Source organism: Mustela lutreola, chromosome 3, assembly GCF_030435805.1.
Source record: "Mustela lutreola isolate mMusLut2 chromosome 3, mMusLut2.pri, whole genome shotgun sequence".
Lineage (NCBI taxonomy): Eukaryota > Metazoa > Chordata > Mammalia > Carnivora > Mustelidae > Mustela > Mustela lutreola.
In genome coordinates, this window is record NC_081292.1 from 78912796 (window position 1) to 78932496 (window position 19701).

The following is a 19701-nucleotide window of genomic DNA, read 5'->3' on the forward strand; positions in this document are numbered from 1 at the left end:
AGGGAATTGAACCAAGTATAGGACCTTTCCAGGATCTTGGGGTGCAGATGGGAGTGTCTCCCACTGGTTTTCTGGGTCAGCAGTACTGCTCATGGACTGGCTGGGAAGGGATGGACCTGAATATAGGGCCCTTTCTACCTTCTCTGGGGTATTTTCAGAGCATCTCTTGCTAGGTCCCTGAAGCTGGCTGGCCTGCTGGCAGGCCATCTGTGATGGAGCTAGAGTCATGTATAGGACCCCTCAGAATCTATAAGGCTGCAGCCAGAAGTTTCTTGCTGGGTCTCTGTGCCAGCAAGTGTGTTTGGGGACTGGCCAGAATGAGCTAGAGACCAGTTATAGGACCCTTTCAGAATCTGTTTGACAAAGTTTAAAAGGCTTTACTTCTTGGGTAAGGGAAGGACTCCCAGAACTCAGCAGAGAGATGCTGGAGCCTGTTCAAAGGCTCTTTCAGGGTCCACACAACTGGGACTGAGGTCTCTGTGCCTATTAGCTGATGGATGGGTAGGTGTGACTCTTCCAGGGCCCCTTATTTTGGTAGAATCAGAGCCAATAGGGATGGTAGAATTCTCAGGGTTCTAGAGCTGTTTCTGGGTTTGTAGCCAGGGCAGCAGTCAGTGAATCAGCTGCCTGGGTGTGATCCTGCCCTCTCAAAATGTCTTTCTTCAGTTGGAGAGAGCACCAGGGTTTCATAGTCCCTATCTGTATCCCACAGTTCCCAGGAGGGCAGTTTTCCATGGATGGATAGCAAATTACTGCTTTTGAGGAGTAGAGATACATGTGAAGGATGTCTTATTCAGCCATCTAGCAGACATCACTCCCATCGCCCATCTCGGCAAGTTTTATAGCAGTGCTCTTGCCCTTCTTGTGAACTGAGGTCTGGATACATTTAATCAAATGGCTGTAAAATAAGTGAAGTTATAGTTGCTGATTTTGTAGCAGTGAAGGGTAACAGCTTTAGCACATGCAGAGAAAAATAGAGACACAGGAGAGGGAGAATATTACTGATCTTTGTTTTTCAGGGAATTGCTCCTATAGCTTTTCTCATGAAGAAAGACACAAGAGATCTCTCCACTGTTGGACACTTTATATTTAATTGACTGCTGGCTCTGTCATCTACCTCCAGAGAGTGCTGCTACAATTTGATGGCCATTCCCTTTAACCTGTTGAGAAGTCTGTTGGAAACAGAAGGGATAATAATAGCTTTTGCACCTTCCAAGCAAAATACCTGTCAGTAGCTCTTTTTGTCTGCCCAACCCTCCATCCTGGAGCCTCTCTTAACCATTCCACAGGGCAGAGAAATATTGCCTATGTGGTACCATAGACAAATAGGTCATTCTTTCCTAAAACTGGGACTAGACTCAGGTATTTGACTTCAACTGAGACCCCTAAGGTTCACCCATCCATCTGGAAGTGACACTGAGGGCACTGTCAGCTTGTCTGCCCTCCCCCTGTCCCACCACCACCACTGATGAAGATCTCACTTTCTTTCCAGGGGCTGTGAGTGTCCTTGGTATGTTCTTGGTCTTCTGTATGAAGGCCAGGCATGAACTTGCTTCCCTCCCCAAACCATAGTAACTTACACATTAGGAGTGGTAACTTACACATTATAAGTAGCCTCTGTCTATTTAAGGAAACACTACCAGTAGATCATACAGTCCTCAGGTGAACATGGAGAGCTCTATAAAAGGAACTACCTTTGGTGATTCGGTGGTGTTTCCCAAAAATAAGTGATTAGTGATACTACCTTAACCCTGGAAGACATTCAAGTTAGCCTCAATTGGCTGGCCATTCAGTTTGCTGGCCATTCAGTTCACTGGCCAGCATTTGTTATGGCCAAATTGACAGTGCCAGTTTTATGATTCTAGAATGAGAAAACAAATTTTAGATTTTAGAATAACAAAACTGGCACTGGCCAGTTGACAGAATTGCCCTAGACTTCCTTCTTGCCCCAAGGAAGAATCTGCACATTCTTTATAAAGTATCCATCTATACTTGGATTAATGCCAAGTGTAAAGGTCACTACAGAAACTTAAGGGGAAAGCCCATGAATTTTAAGTAGACCCTGGTGGTTTATGGCGTTTTTCCAGCTGATTAGATCCAGGACCTTGGGGGGACTTGGATAAGATCACTGTGCTTTATCCTGATGCTATGGATTTGATTCCAGCCTGCATCAGCCAGATTAATCACAGTGACCACTGTAGTGATGTATATTCATAGGTAAACTTGCCAGAAAGCAAGATAAAGTATAAATGAAGATTTTATATGTGGGGAGATATTTCTCTCAGCTTTCTGTCCTTCTTGCACGTTGAATGCTCTTTTCAAATGGTTGTCTTCCTGGGAGCAAAGGGCAGGATGCTTACTGTCCATTAGGAGAGATTTGGGTTCTCTAAGTTCAGGGTTCCTCTTCTTTACACTGTTTATGCAGGGATCATTGAATTCTCTTCATGTTTTCCTGTGAAATTGTGGTTTGGGGAACCAGCACAAAGTTCTAATATTCTTGCTACTGCAATTGCCTTGAGTAACAAACTAGCATTTATCTTTGACCCAGGAGTCTCAGTGTCTTCTACAGGTCTCCATGAAACTATGGCAGCTCTACTTGCTAGCTTGCAAGTGGGATGAAAGCTAAGACCTTTAGTTCTTGACACTTTGACGATAAGAACTAACATTAATACCACTTTAAAAATAAAAAAAATAATTAATACTGTTATACCAAAAATAAATAAAAAATAAATAAAAAAATAAAATAGCCTATTTTATTATGAAAAATTGAGAATCTTCAGATAAGACAAAGATGAACTTTGCTTTTATATAAATGTAGCTAATAACCCAGGTCCTTAGCCCATCTAAGATGTGTTTTTTTTTTTTTTAAGATTTTATTTATTTATTTGACAGAGATCACAAGTCAGCAGAGAGACACTCTAGAGAGAGAGGAGGAAGCAGGCTCCCCGCTGAGCAGAGAGCCCGACGTGGGGCTAGATCCCAGGACCCTGGGATCATGACCTGAGCCGAAGGCAGTGGCTTTAACCCATTGAGCCACCCAGGCACACCTAAGATGTGTTTAACATGAAAAACAGAGAGGATAGGCGAATCCTTCATAATGATATAATCGCTTATTTATAATACTTTTGGAAAGGGAAAAAGCAAATATAGATAAAATCTTCTCATTCTAAAATCATAAAACTGGTGAAAAGCTTATTTAAGAACTTACTTTCTTACAGTACTGACTTGTTTCCAATGTCTTGAACCCTAGGGCTTCAATTGTGTCTTATGGATACACAGTTTACACCGTATCTACTGCTAATCAGAAACCTGTTATGCCTTCACATCATCCAGTTCTACCACATCCCTACTTTTCTTCCCTTCCAATCGTCTCCCCCAGTTAAGGATTATCTTGGACACCATACTTAACTTCTTCAGACTACATATCGCTGGTATCATATATGCACCAATCCTCAGTGCTAAAACACTTTATCAAACAGTTACTCACTCATTCATGCCTGCCTGCCTGCCTGCAGCGCTGGCGCTGCTACTATTTTTCTTTGTCCTTCCAGTGGCTTACATGGATCCATGGACTAGTATGTTCATTCTTTTTTGAAGTCACTCACCAGTATTATCTCAGAGTAACTTAATTTCTCTACAGTTTTCTGTTCCTCCTTCTTTGAAATATATTTTCAAATTATTTTCTCCTCATCACATAGCCCCTTGAAGACTCTCATTCTCTGTGAAGTCATTCCCACATCTTCCTACATAGGAGTATTTCTCAAACTTAATAAATAGACTGTTGGTGGTTTTGCAGACCTCCAGTTTGAAATAAACAGTAATAAAATTAATCAGTACTCAAAAAATGTAATTATAGTTTGAAGTACTGATAACTCTTTAATGTCAGTTATAGGAATTATTTTGTTCATGATCTTTTACCAAGGTATCAAGAACAGAATGCTTGAGTCATGCATAAGTCAAGGTCTCTTTTCACTTTCTCTTTTTTATTGCTACTAAATTTAAAAAAATATTAACTCGTTACAGTAAGTTGGCAGGAATGCCTAAAACAGTTTTAAGCCTCTTGCAGATAGTTCTGGATATTCAGATCATATGTGGACTCAGAAGGACTTCTCCCTGAAACCTGCTTTAACAGTTCATCAGATATTAAGTTGACTGGCCCATTCCATGTAAAAGCAGGGAAATTGAATGTTGCTACTTGTGAGGCAGAGGCGAAAAAATTCCCAATCTACTTTGTGGTTGCAGTTGGCCATATAAAAGTATCTCTTTAAATTCAGTTGTAGCTTGTGGATGTGGTTTTTAACTATAGTCCTCATTTTTTTTTTCCTTCATGAATAAAATAAAAACATTTAGATTTGGAAAAATTCAAACTTTCAATGATATATCCATTTTAATTACAAATCAGTCACCTTAACAAATTGTGTTGGTATCTTAAATTTGAGGTTGATACTTTTTTTTTTTAAAAGATTTTATTTGTCAGAGAGAGAGAGAGAGAGAGAGGGAGGGACAGAGAGAACTCAAGCAGGGGGAGTGGCAGGCAGACAGAGAAGTAGGCTTCCCACTGAGCAAGGAACCAGATGTGGGACTTGATCCAAAGGTCCTGGGATCATGACCTGAGCCAAAGGCAGCTCCTTAACTGACTGAGCCACCCAGGTGTCCCAATATTCTTTTTTTTTTTTTTTTAAGATTATTTATGTATTAGAGAGAAAGAGAGGGAGGGAGAGAAGGCAAGTGGGGTAAGAGCAAAGAGACAGGAACAAGCAATACTGCGCTGAGCACAGAGCCTGATGTGGAGCTTGATCTCAGGACTCTGAGATCTTGATCTGAGCTGAAATCAAGAGTCGGATGCTTAACCGACTAAGCCATCCTGGCACTCTGATGTTGATATTTTTTAACCTATTCAGATGATGACTACTACATTGCTAAGTTGCTTAGAATAATGGAAAGGATTTTTATTGGTATTTATCACTGTAAGTGCTGTCTTATGTATCACATACTGAGGAAACCAATAATTATCCTTTCCTACAGCTTGAGGAAAAACAGTACGAGCAAAGAAAGTAAGTTTCCCACCCCCAGAAAAAAGAATGGCATATTTCTGTTTAGAAAGGCAGTCTTATGCTCCCCCATGTTTTTCTTCACTCAGTTCTTATAACTTGATCAAATTCACACTTGCATTTCTTTTAACACTGACAAGATTAGTAGGCAGGCAAGGTCCAGTTGAGTTAATCTCTTTGTCCATGTAGCACTACTTCTCCCTGGCAAACGTAACTAGTCCTCTGTCCGTACTAAGTCCAACAACTTCTTGTCCACATTATGCCCTCCAGAGAAATCAGGAGTATCTCCTCCATACAGGCACAGTACATATGCTAATAGCTAATGGGCACCACAGTCATCTGTACTGAATTACCTGGTGGTTAAGTGCATATACTAAACTTGCCTGCTTAGGTTCAGATCTCAGCCCTGCTACCTGGTAACTGTACGACCTTGCCATATATCCTCTCTGTGCCAGTTTCCTCCTCTGAATATGAGAACTAAATAAGTTCATATGTAAAGTGCTTAAAACACCACTTAACACATAGTAAGTACCAGTTCAATGAGTAATTTTGTCCATTTGCTAAGTATCTGCTATCCTGCACCATAGCAATTGCAGATGACCCTTGAACAACATTGGTTTGAACTGTGTAGGTCCACTTGTATGTGGATTTTTTATAATACAGTACTGTAAATGTATTTTGTCTTACGATTTTCTTAGTAACAGTTCCTTTTCTTTAGCTTACTTTATTGTAAGAATGTAGTATATGGTGTATCATACAAAATATACTATATGAAGAGTGCTAATTGACTCTTCATGTTACTGGTAAGACTTCTGTCCAACAGTAGGCTATTAGTACTTGACTTATGGGGGAGTTAAAAATTATATGTGGATTTTGACTGTGTGAGAGGTTGGTGTCCCTAACCACCTCCACCCTAATGTTGTTTAAAGCTCAGCTGTACTCCACTGTATGTTTTTGATACCATGTGATTTTAAACATTACTTAATAAGGAAATTTGGCTTTCTCTAAGAATATAGTGTTCTTGTGGTGGACTTTTTTCTTTTTACAAGTTTCTTGGGAATGATTTGTACTCATCACAAAGCAGGCATTCCCTCCTTTTGAATTTTGTCCCTTTCTCCATCTCAAACAATAAAATCAATCAGTTGACAAAGTTTCATATCAAAAGTGTTTTGGAGACTACAGGTGAATATATTGCTGGTCCAGTGATGAAGATTTAGGTAGTAATACTGCCGTATTTCCTATCTGTCATTCTCTTTCATCACACTGAGATTTGTCTTGGCGTGCAGATCTACATATGATATTCAAAATGGAGTCCTATTTACTGTTGTTTTACCTATTTGTTGTTATTTTCATGACTCCTTTTGTAGTTTAAAGAAACCCTTTCGATTCAGTAACTTGTTTTTGTAAATTCAGGTGGAGAACATAATTTCCCCCCAACAGCAAATTTAATAAGTGCCCTCAATAAATGCAAATAAGATGAAAGTAAACTATCCGAATGAATTTATTCTGTCAACTGTACTTGCCAGTTCAATTCTTATGAAGGACCCACAGCCTTTAAGATTGTGATACAATTTCCAGGAAACAAACACCACTCATTAATCTTATTTTTCAAATGTGTGTGTATGATGGGATGTGAATAAAACTGTTCCATTGCTTTGTCCTTGAAAAGCATAAGACCACCTGTGGCCCTGCTGAACACCCAGAAATCACACTTTGATGACTAGCGCCTGAGAGTTGTCCCGAAGAGAGCATCCCCCCTTTGCATGCATAATTCCCAGGCAGCAGAACATTGGAACAGCAACCCAGAGCCCCATCAGACCCTCCTAGGGCTTGGGCAAGTGCACTTCCCTCCCTCTCTCTGCCTCGAATACTGTAGTGCATGTTTATTTATTTTTTTCTTTTAAGTAGTACAACATCTAAACAGTTTTCCTATATTCAAGGAATTCCCACCTTCCAAAGCATGTGCTCCCTTTCGTTGGAGAAGATAAAAATGCCAGCAGCATGCTTTCCTAAACTCAGTTGCTTCCAGCCACATGCTTATGGCCTCAGTCAGCAAATCAGATCTCGCTGCCCCAGATTTCTGGCAGGAATGAGGAGTGGAGGGAAGTGGGTACTGCAGGCATTGCTTTAAGGCAGTAGCCGTGGCTGGGCTCCATGAAGACGGGAGACCGTAGCACTTGTGTCTTGGGACGAGCAGAGGAAACTTAAGGTTCTGTGCCTCGCCCCAGTAGCACACTTGCTGGACTGCTAATTTGGTCGCTTGCTTGTGAATCAGTCTGGACAGCCTTCACGCTTGGCTCCCCAGCTTTTCAAGCTGTACTTGCCTTTCAGGGATTCTTTTTTTTTTTTTTTTTTAATTAATTTATTTTTTAAATATTTTATTTATTTATTTGACAGAGAGAGATCACAAGTAGGTAGAGAGGCAGGCAGAGAGAGAGAGAGAGAGGAGGAAGCAGGCTCCCTGCTGAGCAGAGAGCCTGATATGGGACTCGATCCCAGGACCCTGAGATCATGACCTGAGCTGAAGGCAGCGGCTTAACCCACTGAGCCACCCAGGCGCCCCGCTTTCAGGGATTCTTTAACTGTCTTAATTAGGTAGGCAAGTTTCTATCTCTTCAAGTAAAAATACGACTGATAAAAAAATTCTTCTCTTTTTAATCTGGAAAACCAGTATATTGCCATTAAAACAAAACACAGTATCTGTCCAATTTTTTGTGCTTTCGGTGTTCAGTATATATATCCATAGCCCTTTTCAGCTTATACATAATGATCACCTCATTATATCCCCTCTCCCCACTGAAACTGGTCTCTGAGCTCTCAAAAAGAGGAACTATATCTGATGAGGCATATCGTTGACCATAGTAGGGCAGAGTAAATGTTGAGAGAAAGAGCTATCAAAAGAATTCCTGCTTATTCTCTTAAAATGCACACTTTTGTATGAGGTAAATAGCTCTGTTTCCCTTTGTACAAAGCCTAGCATAGTATGTACAAATAAAAATTAATAACTTGTTCATTTATCTTTTCTAAGTTAGAGTTATCATGAAAAGTAACAAGTTTCTATAGAAAACTTGAAAAATGCAGAAAAGAATAATGAAAAAACAAGACTCTAGTTTTGAGGTAAAAGTAATAGTTTATTCATTTTCAGGTTTTTTTCTCTATACATACATTTTTTTCCTTCCAGAGTATTGATCATGTAATATCTCCTATTTTATCTCCTGTTTTTATTCATTTTTCATGGTAATTTCCCATCTACAAATTTTAAAACATATATATTAATGCTGCCTATAGATAAATGTATTCCAGTGTGCTCAAGTTTTACTAGTGACCATTTGGTATGTTTCCAATTTTTCATTATTATAAAAACAGAGTAACTCTTTGCAGATATTTCTGATTATTTTCTGGTCCCTTAAATATATTCATTGAAAGAACGTATATAAGTACTTCTGAAATTTTATTTTATTTTACTTTTTTTTTTAAAAGATTTTTTTTTTTTTTTTTTTTGTATTTGACAGAGAGAGAGTCACAGCAAGAGAGGGAAGACAAGCAAGGGGAGTGGGAGAGGGAGAAGCAGGCTTCCTCTGGCAAGGAGCAGGGAGCCCGATTTGGGGCTCTATCTCAGGACCCTGTGATCATGACCTGAGTCGAAGGCAGACGCTTAATGGCTGAGCCACCCAGGCGCCCTGAGATTTTAAAAATATTATTAGAGAGGACTTCAAGCTCCAAGCAGTATTGTGTGAGAATAGCATCTCTACCACCTTCTCTGCAGCAATGAGTGTTACCATTTCTCTTTAAACTCTCATGGGGGAAACCAGTACCTGGTGCTTTTTTTTTTTTTTTTTTAATTTTTAAAAAAATTTTTTAATTTTTTATAAACATATATTTTTAGTCCCCAGGGGTACAGGTCTGTGAATCACCAGGTTTACACACTTCACAGCACTCACCAAAGCACATACCCTCCCCAATGTCCATAATCCCACCCCCTTCTCCCAAACCCCCTCCCCCCAGCAACCCTCAGTTTGTTTTGTGAGATTAAGAGTCACTTATGGTTTGTCTCCCTCCCATTCCCATCTTGTTTCATTTATTCTTCTCCTACCCACTTACTTTTAATTTGTACTTTAATTTAATTTATGTGACTTAGTGGGAATTTAGCTGCTACGTTTGAGATAGAGATTTTCAAAGTTTGCTGTTTACCTCATTTTTTTTCATAAAATTTTTATCATGTTAATGTCAGTTACCATATGGTCAAATTCATTAATTCACTAGGCATTAAGGCTTTATTTGACATCAGTTGTATTCTGGGCACCATTCTCAGTACTGTCTCATGAAGCTTACATTGCAGTGAAAAATCTTTGTGTTTTCTTCCACTTTTAAGCTTCGAAGGAATGTTCCCATTTAGAAACCTGGTAAATATTTACCTAAATTATTTTTATTTTTAAAAATGTTAATGACCTTCTTAAGGGGAACAAAATGGAATAATACAAAATAGTGAACAAAATAGTGATTTCTGTGTTATTAAACTTACAAACTCTAGAGGGTGCATTATTTTCTTAGATATGCAAGTATCTACTTGTGTTTAAGTACATGCAACTTAACCATTTTTGGCAACAAGTTGTGGAATCATAATATGTTATAGTGTGATGTAACTTCATTAACCATGAGTAGTATCCTGAACAGTAGAATCCTTATCAAGATATTTTATGTAACTCTATTATATATTGTAGAACTACATTAAGAGGGGAAAAGACCTTTAGAACAAACAAAAATAGTGCTGTGCTTTTTAGGATATTTAAAGTTTATTCTAAAATTACATTTCTCTGTTCACCAGCTGCACATTTCTTAAAAGTTCTTGCCAGGGGGCACGTGTGTGACTAAGTTGGTTAGGCATCTGCTTTTGGCTTAGGTTATGATCCTGGGGTCCTGGGATCAGCCCCACATCAGGCTCCTTGCTCAGTGGAGAGTCTGCTTCTCCCTCTGATCCTCCCCTCCTTTACTCATGCACTTGTGTGTGTTCTCTCTCTCTCTATCCAACCCCTCTCTCAGTCACTTAAAAAAAATTCTTGCCAATACTGAGTTTGTTAAATATTGCAAGTCTTTAAAGCCTAATGTGCTAGTGACTGGACTTGCTTCGGTTACAGTTAGCAAGTTTTCCGTTATTAGATAATACCTTATGAAAAAGGTACTTGGATCTAAGTCCTAAATTAAATCATTCAACTGTCCTGCCTTTTTATGGTGTCTTGTGTTAATGATGTCTTGTATTAATATACTAACTGGGAAGATTCTTTTCTTACTATTTTTTCAAGCATCAATGATTTTGGACATCTGTATAATCTGAAAGTAATTGGTGTTTCAATTAAATTTAGAAGACAGGAAATGTCTTTTCATTTTATAGCACTGAATTTCCATGGAGTAGAGATTGTCCATCCCTCTGTGAGATCTGTTGGAATCTCTGGAGTTTGGAAATGAAGGCTTAATGAATAAATATAATAATGTAAATTATTAAAAGCAAAATTCTTTAAAATTTTCTTGTGGCTGGTAATATGAGAAGATAATATAAAGGGCAAGGGTTCAAAATGTCAAAAACACCAGTGTATAGAGGGGTAGGCAGCACATTTGCTGTGGGGATTACATGACATAAAAAAATATGCTTAGCTTTGTGCCCAGCGTGTATAAAATGCTGTTGTTGTTGTTATAAATGGTATGTGATCTCTGATTTTTTAAACCCATCATATTGTATACATATGATGGTGGCTTTTTGAGATTATGTTTATTCATGTATAGTTAATCCTTGTTTTTTATGGGTTCTGTATTTGTGACTTTCCCTGTTTGTTAAAATTTATGTATAATTATATATAATTATATTATGCTGAGTGAAATAAGTCAAGCAGAGAGAGTCAATTATCATATGGTTTCACTTACTTGCGGAATATAAGGAATAACACGGAGGACTTTGGGAGATGGAGAGGAGAAGTGAGTTGGGGGAAACTGGAAGGGGAGACAAACCATGAGAGACTGTGGACTCTGAGAAACAAACTGAGGGTTTTGGAGGGGAGGGGGGTGAGGGGTTCCGTGAATCTGGCAGTGGGTATTATGGAGGGCTCGTATTGCGTGGAGCACTGGGTGTGGTGCATAAACAATGAATTTTGGAACACTGAAAAAAAATAAAATTTATGGATAATCCTTAAATTAATATTCATGCTTTCAAGATCATTTTTAGACACATGCAGGGCACACAACTGAAGTCCAAGAAGGCAATGCTCAGCCTTCTTGTCTTAGTTCTTACACTATAAACTGGTGACCTTTTTGAGATTTGTTTAGTGCCATGTTTTTTGCATTTTTGTGCTTTTTCTTGGTGATTTCACTGTGTAAAATGGCCTCCAAGCTGAAGTGCTGTCTGGTGTCCTGAGCACATGAAGGGTTGTACCTTAGGGAGGAGGTGCATGTGTTAGATAAGGCTTATTCTAGTATGATTTATGGTGCTGTTGGCTAGGAGTTCATTGTTGATGAATCAACAATAGATGTTAAGTTGTCTTTAAACAAAAACCTGTAAAACAAGGCTATGTATTGAAATGTTGTTGGGAATGTCATGACCAGAGGCTTGCAGGACCATAATCCTGTGTTTCCCCTAAGAGTCTCAGTATTCACTAAATCAGCATTCATGGTGACTTTATAGAACACAACCTTCATAAATAATGAGAATCGGCTGTATTTTCCATGTGTTGGAGGATCCAGATGGGGCCCAATAAATAATTACCTTCCTACTTGTCTGAATTCCAGACTATTGAGAAACTTGACAAAGGAGATAACAGATAGAGGCCAAAATAGAATCTTCCCTGAGAAAGTCAATAATAGACAGATGGCCTTCCTGTTACTGAACCCGTTAGCTCCAGGTGGCACTGAACCAGTGTGGAAGAGAAAAGAAAGTGGATTTGTGTGTCATGGATTCCTGCTTGCAAAATCACCATGCACAGAAGTATCCCCTGGAAGGAGTAGGCACAGGCAGGGGAAGACAGAGGCATTACCTTTACTAGGGGGAGTAAGAAGCCAGCTGTGCCAGGCCCCACCCCCAAAGTAGCTCATACATACTAATACCAGATTGGTTGGTTGAATAAGAGGTTGTGGTGAAATAACAATGTCTTCACATTTGTTCCCCCCAAACCCCTTTAATAATCTTTTCATGCCTTCGGATGAAAACCTAGGTGGGTTATGACTTTTACCCTCACAGCCCTATGATCATTTTAAATCACAAAAATGATTTGGTTGAAGACATTTGGTAGCCCTTCATGCTACTTATTCAAAAATAGTACTTCTCTGTTTTATCTGTGATGCCCGCAGCAGGTGCAGGCCCACAGTCCTTTCTCTTCCTTTTTTTTTTTTTTTTTTTTTTTTTTTAAAGGTTTATTGATTTAGTTGACAGAGAGTGAGATCACAAGTAGGCAGGGAGAGAGGGGGAAGCAGGCTCCCCACTGAGCAGGGAGCCCGACATGGGGCATGATCCTAGGACCCCAAGAACCACGACCCAAGCCGAAGGCAGAGGCCCAGCCCACCAAGCCACCCAGGTGCCTCCTGGCTCTGTTACCCTGAGCTTACCTACTGCTGCTTCAGTCTTCCTGAGGCTGTGAATGGGGAAGGAGGAGGCAACAGGGAGAAGCAGGGATTTTTTTATTTGGTATTATTGATGGCTGCTTAATGTTTTTCCACCTGAAAAATGTCTGAAGCTGAGAATTTTTCTTTGGAGCACATTTTTGGGTATATTGGAGGTACCTCTTCTGGGCCATTCACCACAGCTCTCCTAGGCTGGGTGTTGTGTTTATCTGGCTCGTGGTGCCACTCAAACTTCTTTGTATCCCCAGGCTCTGGGAATGTTAGCTGATCCTGATGCGGCTCCCTCTACTTTGCTGCTGTGGATTACCATGACCTCTCAGGCTTGGGCCACTGCAGGGAATATGTGCTTGTCTCTGTGTGTGGTTTCCTTGGCATGGAGTTAGAAGCCATCACCACCTTTTTCTTTTCTGCTGGGGAGGGACCTACCATGTGGTTCATCACGTTCCACAGAGCACATACAAATCATCCGTCTCCTTCCTGGATCCTTTAATATTTGACATAGAATTCCCCAAGGGGATTAAAAATTATTAGAATTCTTTATGAATTCTGTATGTGATGTTCTCTCACAGATTCACTTTAGTGTCTGATATCTACTGATTTGGCATCTCAGTGATACTGAGGCAGAAGGAATTCCATATTATTATCAACCATGTGTACATGTATACCTATGAGTTTTAGCAGTTCCACAAAATTAACATGATTACAAAAATGTTAGGTAAACTGATATCTAGTTAAATCATCCCCTTAGGGAGATCATTATTTTCTAGTGTGGCAATGGATAATTCTAAGCACATGCGAGAAAAAGGCATATTGGACCTTATGACTTTTTGTCCTGAATGTTACTCCTAATTTGTATGTTTTTCTTTTAAATTTCTGTTTTCCATTAGTAATCCCAATTGCCATCCTAGGCTACTTAAAAACTCTTGGAAGAGTTAATAATGGAAAGTGCAAAGATGAACAACTGGCAGGTAGTAAGTGGTGCGTAAATGTTCGCTGTTGGGATTCTGGTAATAGTATGCTAGAGCAATTGAGGGAGGGTTATCATTAGGCAGTTTTACTACAATAAAAGGGTATTTTTTTGAAGGCTTATTTGTCCTTTAATGATGTCATTTTTATAAAAATAAACTGGATGATAATAGATATTGTTATTAATGTAGTACATATTAAGAAGATACAATAATCTAGTTAATAGATATTTGATGAGGACTTTCTGTCTTGAGCCCTGGGAACATAGGGTAAGCAACACCATGCATAGTTTGTCCTTCATGGATCTTCTTGTATAATGAGGAAGACAAATTTAATATTTTATAAAGTCATTCAGGTGTAAAATTGCAACTCAGGTGAGTACAAGCAAAGATACATAGCGCCATGAAAGGGCATATTTGAGGGATTAATATGGGCAGAGAGAAGACTTCTCTGAGGAAGTGGCAATTGAGGGAAGATCTTAAAGGTGCATAGAAGTTATCTTTATATACTAGGATGTTACATGAAGTGGGAAAGCTTCTGGGAGAGAAAATGGCATGTGCCAAGAGCCTGTGGTTGAAGGACCTGAAAGAAGGCCTGGGAATCAGTGCAGAGAGCAAAGGTGTGTGACTGTGACTCCAAGTCAGACTGTGAAGGACCCAGTTAGGCATTGTTTTAAGCAGGGAAAGTGATAATTCAGATTTTTGGGAAGATTGCTTGGAGGAGAATGGATTTAAGGGAAGCAGCCCCTGTGTCCTTATCACCACCATCACCGTCACCATCACCAGTGTCATTATCATTATAACAACAGACATGGGCGTACCATATTGCAGGGACCAGGGCTTTATGGCCTTTGGTCTTCATAGCAATGCCATGAAAGAGGTGTCTTTGTTCCCCTCACTTGACAGGAAGGAGTTTACTAGGTTAAATGACTTAATGTAATCTATCCAATAATGAGCAGAGCTGGTGTTAGATAAGTAAGCAACTTTTTAAAGCATAGTACTTGGTGCATAACAAGCACTCAACTGATGTTTGGGTATACTTATACTGTATTTCCCCCCTCAATTCAATGTATTTTTTTTTAAAGGTGCTTTAATAATAAAGTATAAAAAGCTTTACAGACAAAAGCCTCTCTCACACTCTTGACTGCCATCCACCCGTCCTTGAGACTGTCTGCAACCACCAAAGCCCTGCCTGCATTATTGCTGATTGTGTGGTAGTGATGGTGGTGCCCACTAGAGGGTGTGGGCCGAAGACTCCACACTGTTGGGCTGGGTTAAAAGCCTCCACAGCTCTAGCCACAGCTGCACCCTTGCAACAAACAGAGAACCTCTTTTCATGAAGCAAATCACCATTTTCGCTTCATATTTGCATCTATGGTAACTGGATTTTTCAGGGTATTACAGGACACAGTGATAAAAAGCAGTGTCATTTGTCAATCACCTTGGTGCTCTTGACAGTAGGAATTTTCTCCTCTGTTTCACTGGCCAGGAGGTCATGTGGCATCTTTCTTCATTACAAGAAAGGGAAGATATCTTATAAATCAAGTCTTTTTTAGGAAATTAACACGACTTCTGCTGGGTGTTTTTTAACCCTGTGTTCCCTGCTTTTGTCTTCTGAGCCTCGCTCACAGCATGGCAACTGGTGGATTTAATGCTGATCTGATACTGTTACAGACATTAGGTGGTGTTCAGTATACTGCTTTTAAGCAGGCCAGAAATACTGGTAATCAGTTTTAATACTCAACAACTTAGAAAACTGTACTCTAGAATACTACAATAGTTTGTGAGGTATCCAGGTAGAGGATACTTGCCTGGATTAGGAAATGAGAATAACAGCTGGATTCCCCAGTAAGAATTCAAAAGAGAAAATACTTGAATATGTTAAATCTGTGGGTTAGGGAAAATGATATTGAAAAAGATGTGTTGGTTTACTCACCTATATGGGAACTTCTCTCTTTAAAATCCCTTGGCGCTCTGGTATATGGGCTCTCTACCGACTAACAATGTGAGTTAGCAAGGAATTGCAGCATCTTCACAAAGTGGCTTCTATTCCACAGGGTCATTGAACAGCTTGGTGGGAAGCAGCTGGTCATGAACCACATGCACCACGAGGACCAGCAGGTTCGCTACAATGCTCTTCTGGCTGTGCAGAAACTCATGGTGCACAACTGGTATGTGCTGGCTTTTTCTTTCCTCTCCCATACTGATCTGTAAGCTCTCACTTGTCCCTTTGAAAGGTTCTCTGATAAATGCACTGATGAGGGGTAGTTTTTTAAATCAGCAGTTTTGATGAAATATCTAGAAATATATTTTAGTAATCAAGAGCAATGATAACATTTTGGGAAGACTAACTGCATTGATATTCTCAAAAAATGTGTATTCACAGTACTAATATCAAAAACAATTCTAGGATTAACTAAAAGGATATTTGTGGCTTAAGGGAATCCAGCTTTTTTGGAGTTGAATGGAATCCAGCTGGATTACTAATCAGAGGCTTTACAATTTTGCACAGTGTAACTATTCAGCATATGGTTAACCTAAATGGTTTTTACTGGTTCATGTGAAAACACTAAAGAAAACACTAAAAGCTGATTGATCAACTAAGATTCAGCTCTCTCACATCTCATTCATTATAGCCTTTTGCTTTTGAAGTAATGGAAGTCAGTTTTTCCTCTCATTTGTTTTTATTTTTCAAATAAAAGTTATGGACCTTTTGTACCTACCTAAAACAAGATAAATTGAAGAGTGATTGTTTAGATACAGTGGTGAGCCTTTTGTGTCCATGATGGAACAAACCAGAATTCCCTTTGCTCTGGCTATTTTTCACTGTGAGTTGGGTGTCGCGTGCTTCCAATGCTCTACTGAAGAGGTCATGTACCTCTCCGTGCTTCACCATTTGGAAGGGTGCTTTAGGGCTGGGCTGTTTTGTTAAGGCACAGTGAACAAATACACATTCCTTGTAACTGGCAGTTACACTGCCAGTACCTCCAAGGAAAGAATTAATGGTGCTTTGGAAGACATGCATTTGAAAGATGCAGGCAGTATAGTATAGGGGACTATCCAGGAGCGCTGCTGTGGCATCATACATGAAATATTAAGATGTTGCCACTTAAGCACTTTTTTTCATAAATACATTTTGCATTTTTTCAATAACCACCTTTGAGGACTTTGTACCCTGTATGAAATGCTGGGCTATAGATATGATGGAAATAGGTGCAGCTTTACGTAGGACGAATAGAGAAGGCCTCTCCGAGTAGGCCAAAACAGCTAAGCTGGCACTGTAATGATAAGGAATTAGCCATACAATCCAGGTATTAGGGGTAACATTTCAGGTAAAGGGGATGAGAAGGAAAGGGCCATGAAGCTTGGCTTCTTTAAAAGCAATGTCTGGGGACATATTTGGTTGTCCAGAGACAATGGGGGGTGCTGGTCTACTGGTATAAGTGGGTAGAGGCCAGGGGTGCTGCTAAATATCCTAAAATGCATGGACAGCCCCCCACCACAAAGAAGTGTCCTGCCCAATCTGTCAACAGTGCCACGCGTGAGAGACTTTAATTTGAGGGTGGTATGAGGGCCAGCATGGAACTAGATGGGAAAGAAGATGCTCTCAGGGAACCGATCATGTAGGGTCTTGTGGGCTACCATTTGGCTCTTCCTTTTACAAGATGAGTTGAAAGCCATTGAAAAATTTTAAAATGGAAGAATGAGAATATTTGATACATGTTTTAAGAAGATCTCTTAGGCTACTCTCTGGCGAGTGGATTATACCTGGGTAAGTGTGAAAGCAAAGGACTATTTTAGTAGATTTCTCATTGTGGTTGAGAGTAGAGATGGCTAGTGGCTTGGACTAGAACACCGAAAGTTGAGGTAACAAGTAGGTGAACTTGGATAGATTTCAGAGCTAGTGCTATCTGCACCTGATGGACTGGAGGTGTTTTTACTTGTTTTCATATACTCAGTGCAAGAAGAAAGGAATCAAGGCAGAGGGCACTAGAAATGGTTTTTATCTCTTTAGCAGGAGGAAAAAATTTTTCAAGGCTATCAGTAAAAACAGAATACTCCACTGGATTTCTCTCCTTGTTTCACTTTACCATGGGCCACATTTTCAACAAAAATGAATTCATTAGTAATTTTATATCTCTTGGTTTCTTTGCGCCTCTTTCTTGAATTTAGTTTAAAGAATGTTTGCATTTAGTAGAATTTGAGGCTTTTGCAACCAGCAAAGTTATATTTGCCTTCTGTAAAACACAATTTTACTTTCTCTTTTTGTTGAATTTAAGGTTGCTGAAGTATAAATCCTGCTTTGTCAATAAGAAAAATTCATTTTAATAGTTCTTTCTCATGAAGGATTTATTGTTGGGTTTATCTCTTTTTTGATATATACTTCCGATGTTGAAGAAAAGATGGGTATGAGATAAAATGTTAGTTAACCTTTTTTCTTTACTAGTGGAGAAAATTTTTTGGTTGAAAATTTTCGTTATTTAAATGATCATGCATTGAAGATGACATGTGCAATTGGAATATTTTCCTTGAATTTAGGAACTTGATTTAGTTTCTTGGTACATTTTTCAATATATGATTACAAAAGAAAAAAATAAATGTCTTTATAGCCAGAAACTGGTTCTTTGCTCTCTATCACTGACTAGCTGATGAGAGAATATCCTTTTTCCTCCTAATTATGTGCTAAGCTCTTTTAACTTTGTTTTAATTATGACAAATCTCCTTTGATGGAGAAGCTTAATGTCAGTATTTTTCTACATTTTTGTTTTGAAAAAAATTTTCATATAAAGAAAAATTTTTTTGTGACACGTATTTTGTTGTGACATATACATTTCCATGTCTCTTTGTGCCAGAGTATGAAAATTGCTCAAGTAATAGCGGTTTATTTAAATGTCAGATTAACATGAGATCAAATAGAATGCAGTTTGGAAAGTAAATCTTCTGCAAAGTATATTCCCAGTTGTAAAAAGGATTTTGAGCTTATGCCTTTATGCAGGTATCTAATTTGTCTTCATTAAATCATGCTGGTGGAGACTGCCTTTCTACTTGCCTAAAGTAAATGATTTTTTTCCCCCTGAAAATATGGCACTTGTGTCTTAAAGATGTTTATTGATTGAGTCTTACAAAATTCTCTTGGAATTGTTTTATTTTCACACAGATACAAACATGAAAACAGAATTGATTTTGTTTCCTTCTGGCATTTTGTTTGTTTTAATTAAAATGAGTTTTTATAAATGATTTATGTTAGTACAGTGTAGTGAAAGAAATTAGTTGAGCATAATTAAAATATAATCATAGATCAAAGTAGAATGGAAATCTGCCTCAATGGCAATAGCAGCTTTTCATGACATTTTTGCATGTTTATTTGTACTCATTGTTTGCTCCTAGGCCACACTTTGAGATTTCCCATACATTCTGGATTTTCTTTCACGTTTCTACCCTAAATGATTTTTAGATTTTTTTGATGTTGCATTCCTTCTAAAGCTTGTATTTTATGAGACTAAATCATAATTTTGGATATGGTAAAATAATACTTATATTTTACTGCATGGAATTTTTTTGTTTTAAATGTGTTTAAAATTACATTTTAAGTATAAATTGGATACTTATGAAATTATAGAACTGAGCTGTCTATGGATTTTTATTTTGATTCTTCATTTTAAGGAGTTAAATAATAAGTTTTTGATAATATAGAGATGGATTTGAGTTTATGTAACAGGGACTATATAAGTTGTGTATCATGGGAAAATTCTTAATTCTTTTTCATGATTTTATGGTTGATTTCAAAAGTATCATGAATCGCAGGTCTTAGCGTTGCTGTTGTTTCTCCCCTTCTCCTATGTTTACATGGAATGATGGAACACAAAAATGCTCATTGATGTGGTTGGGGAGTGGATGGGGGCTGGAGTTGCCAGGGAGGGAGGGGACGGTAGGCACACACGCATGTCTCCTCAGTTCAGGAGGTATTGAGCAGGTCAATCCCACTTAACAACCCTCCTTCTAAATGCTCTTCCCATACCCACTGTGTATTTGTTCTGTGCCTCTTATTCTTTGAACAGCTCCAGAATTTTATATTAATAAAT

At 38.8% G+C, this 19701-nt stretch overlaps 1 protein-coding gene across 3 annotated transcripts in view; it reads left to right on the plus strand.

Moving 5' to 3' along the window:
- The window catches only part of ATP6V1H (ATPase H+ transporting V1 subunit H), a 148651-nt gene that overhangs the window by 84162 nt on the left and 44788 nt on the right, over window positions 1–19701 (plus strand). For all 3 annotated transcript variants that reach the window (XM_059166453.1, XM_059166452.1, XM_059166454.1), the window contains one exon: window positions 15676–15789. In XM_059166453.1, the coding sequence (XP_059022436.1) occupies window positions 15676–15789 (114 nt within the window). The remainder of the gene's footprint in view (window positions 1–15675; window positions 15790–19701) is intronic.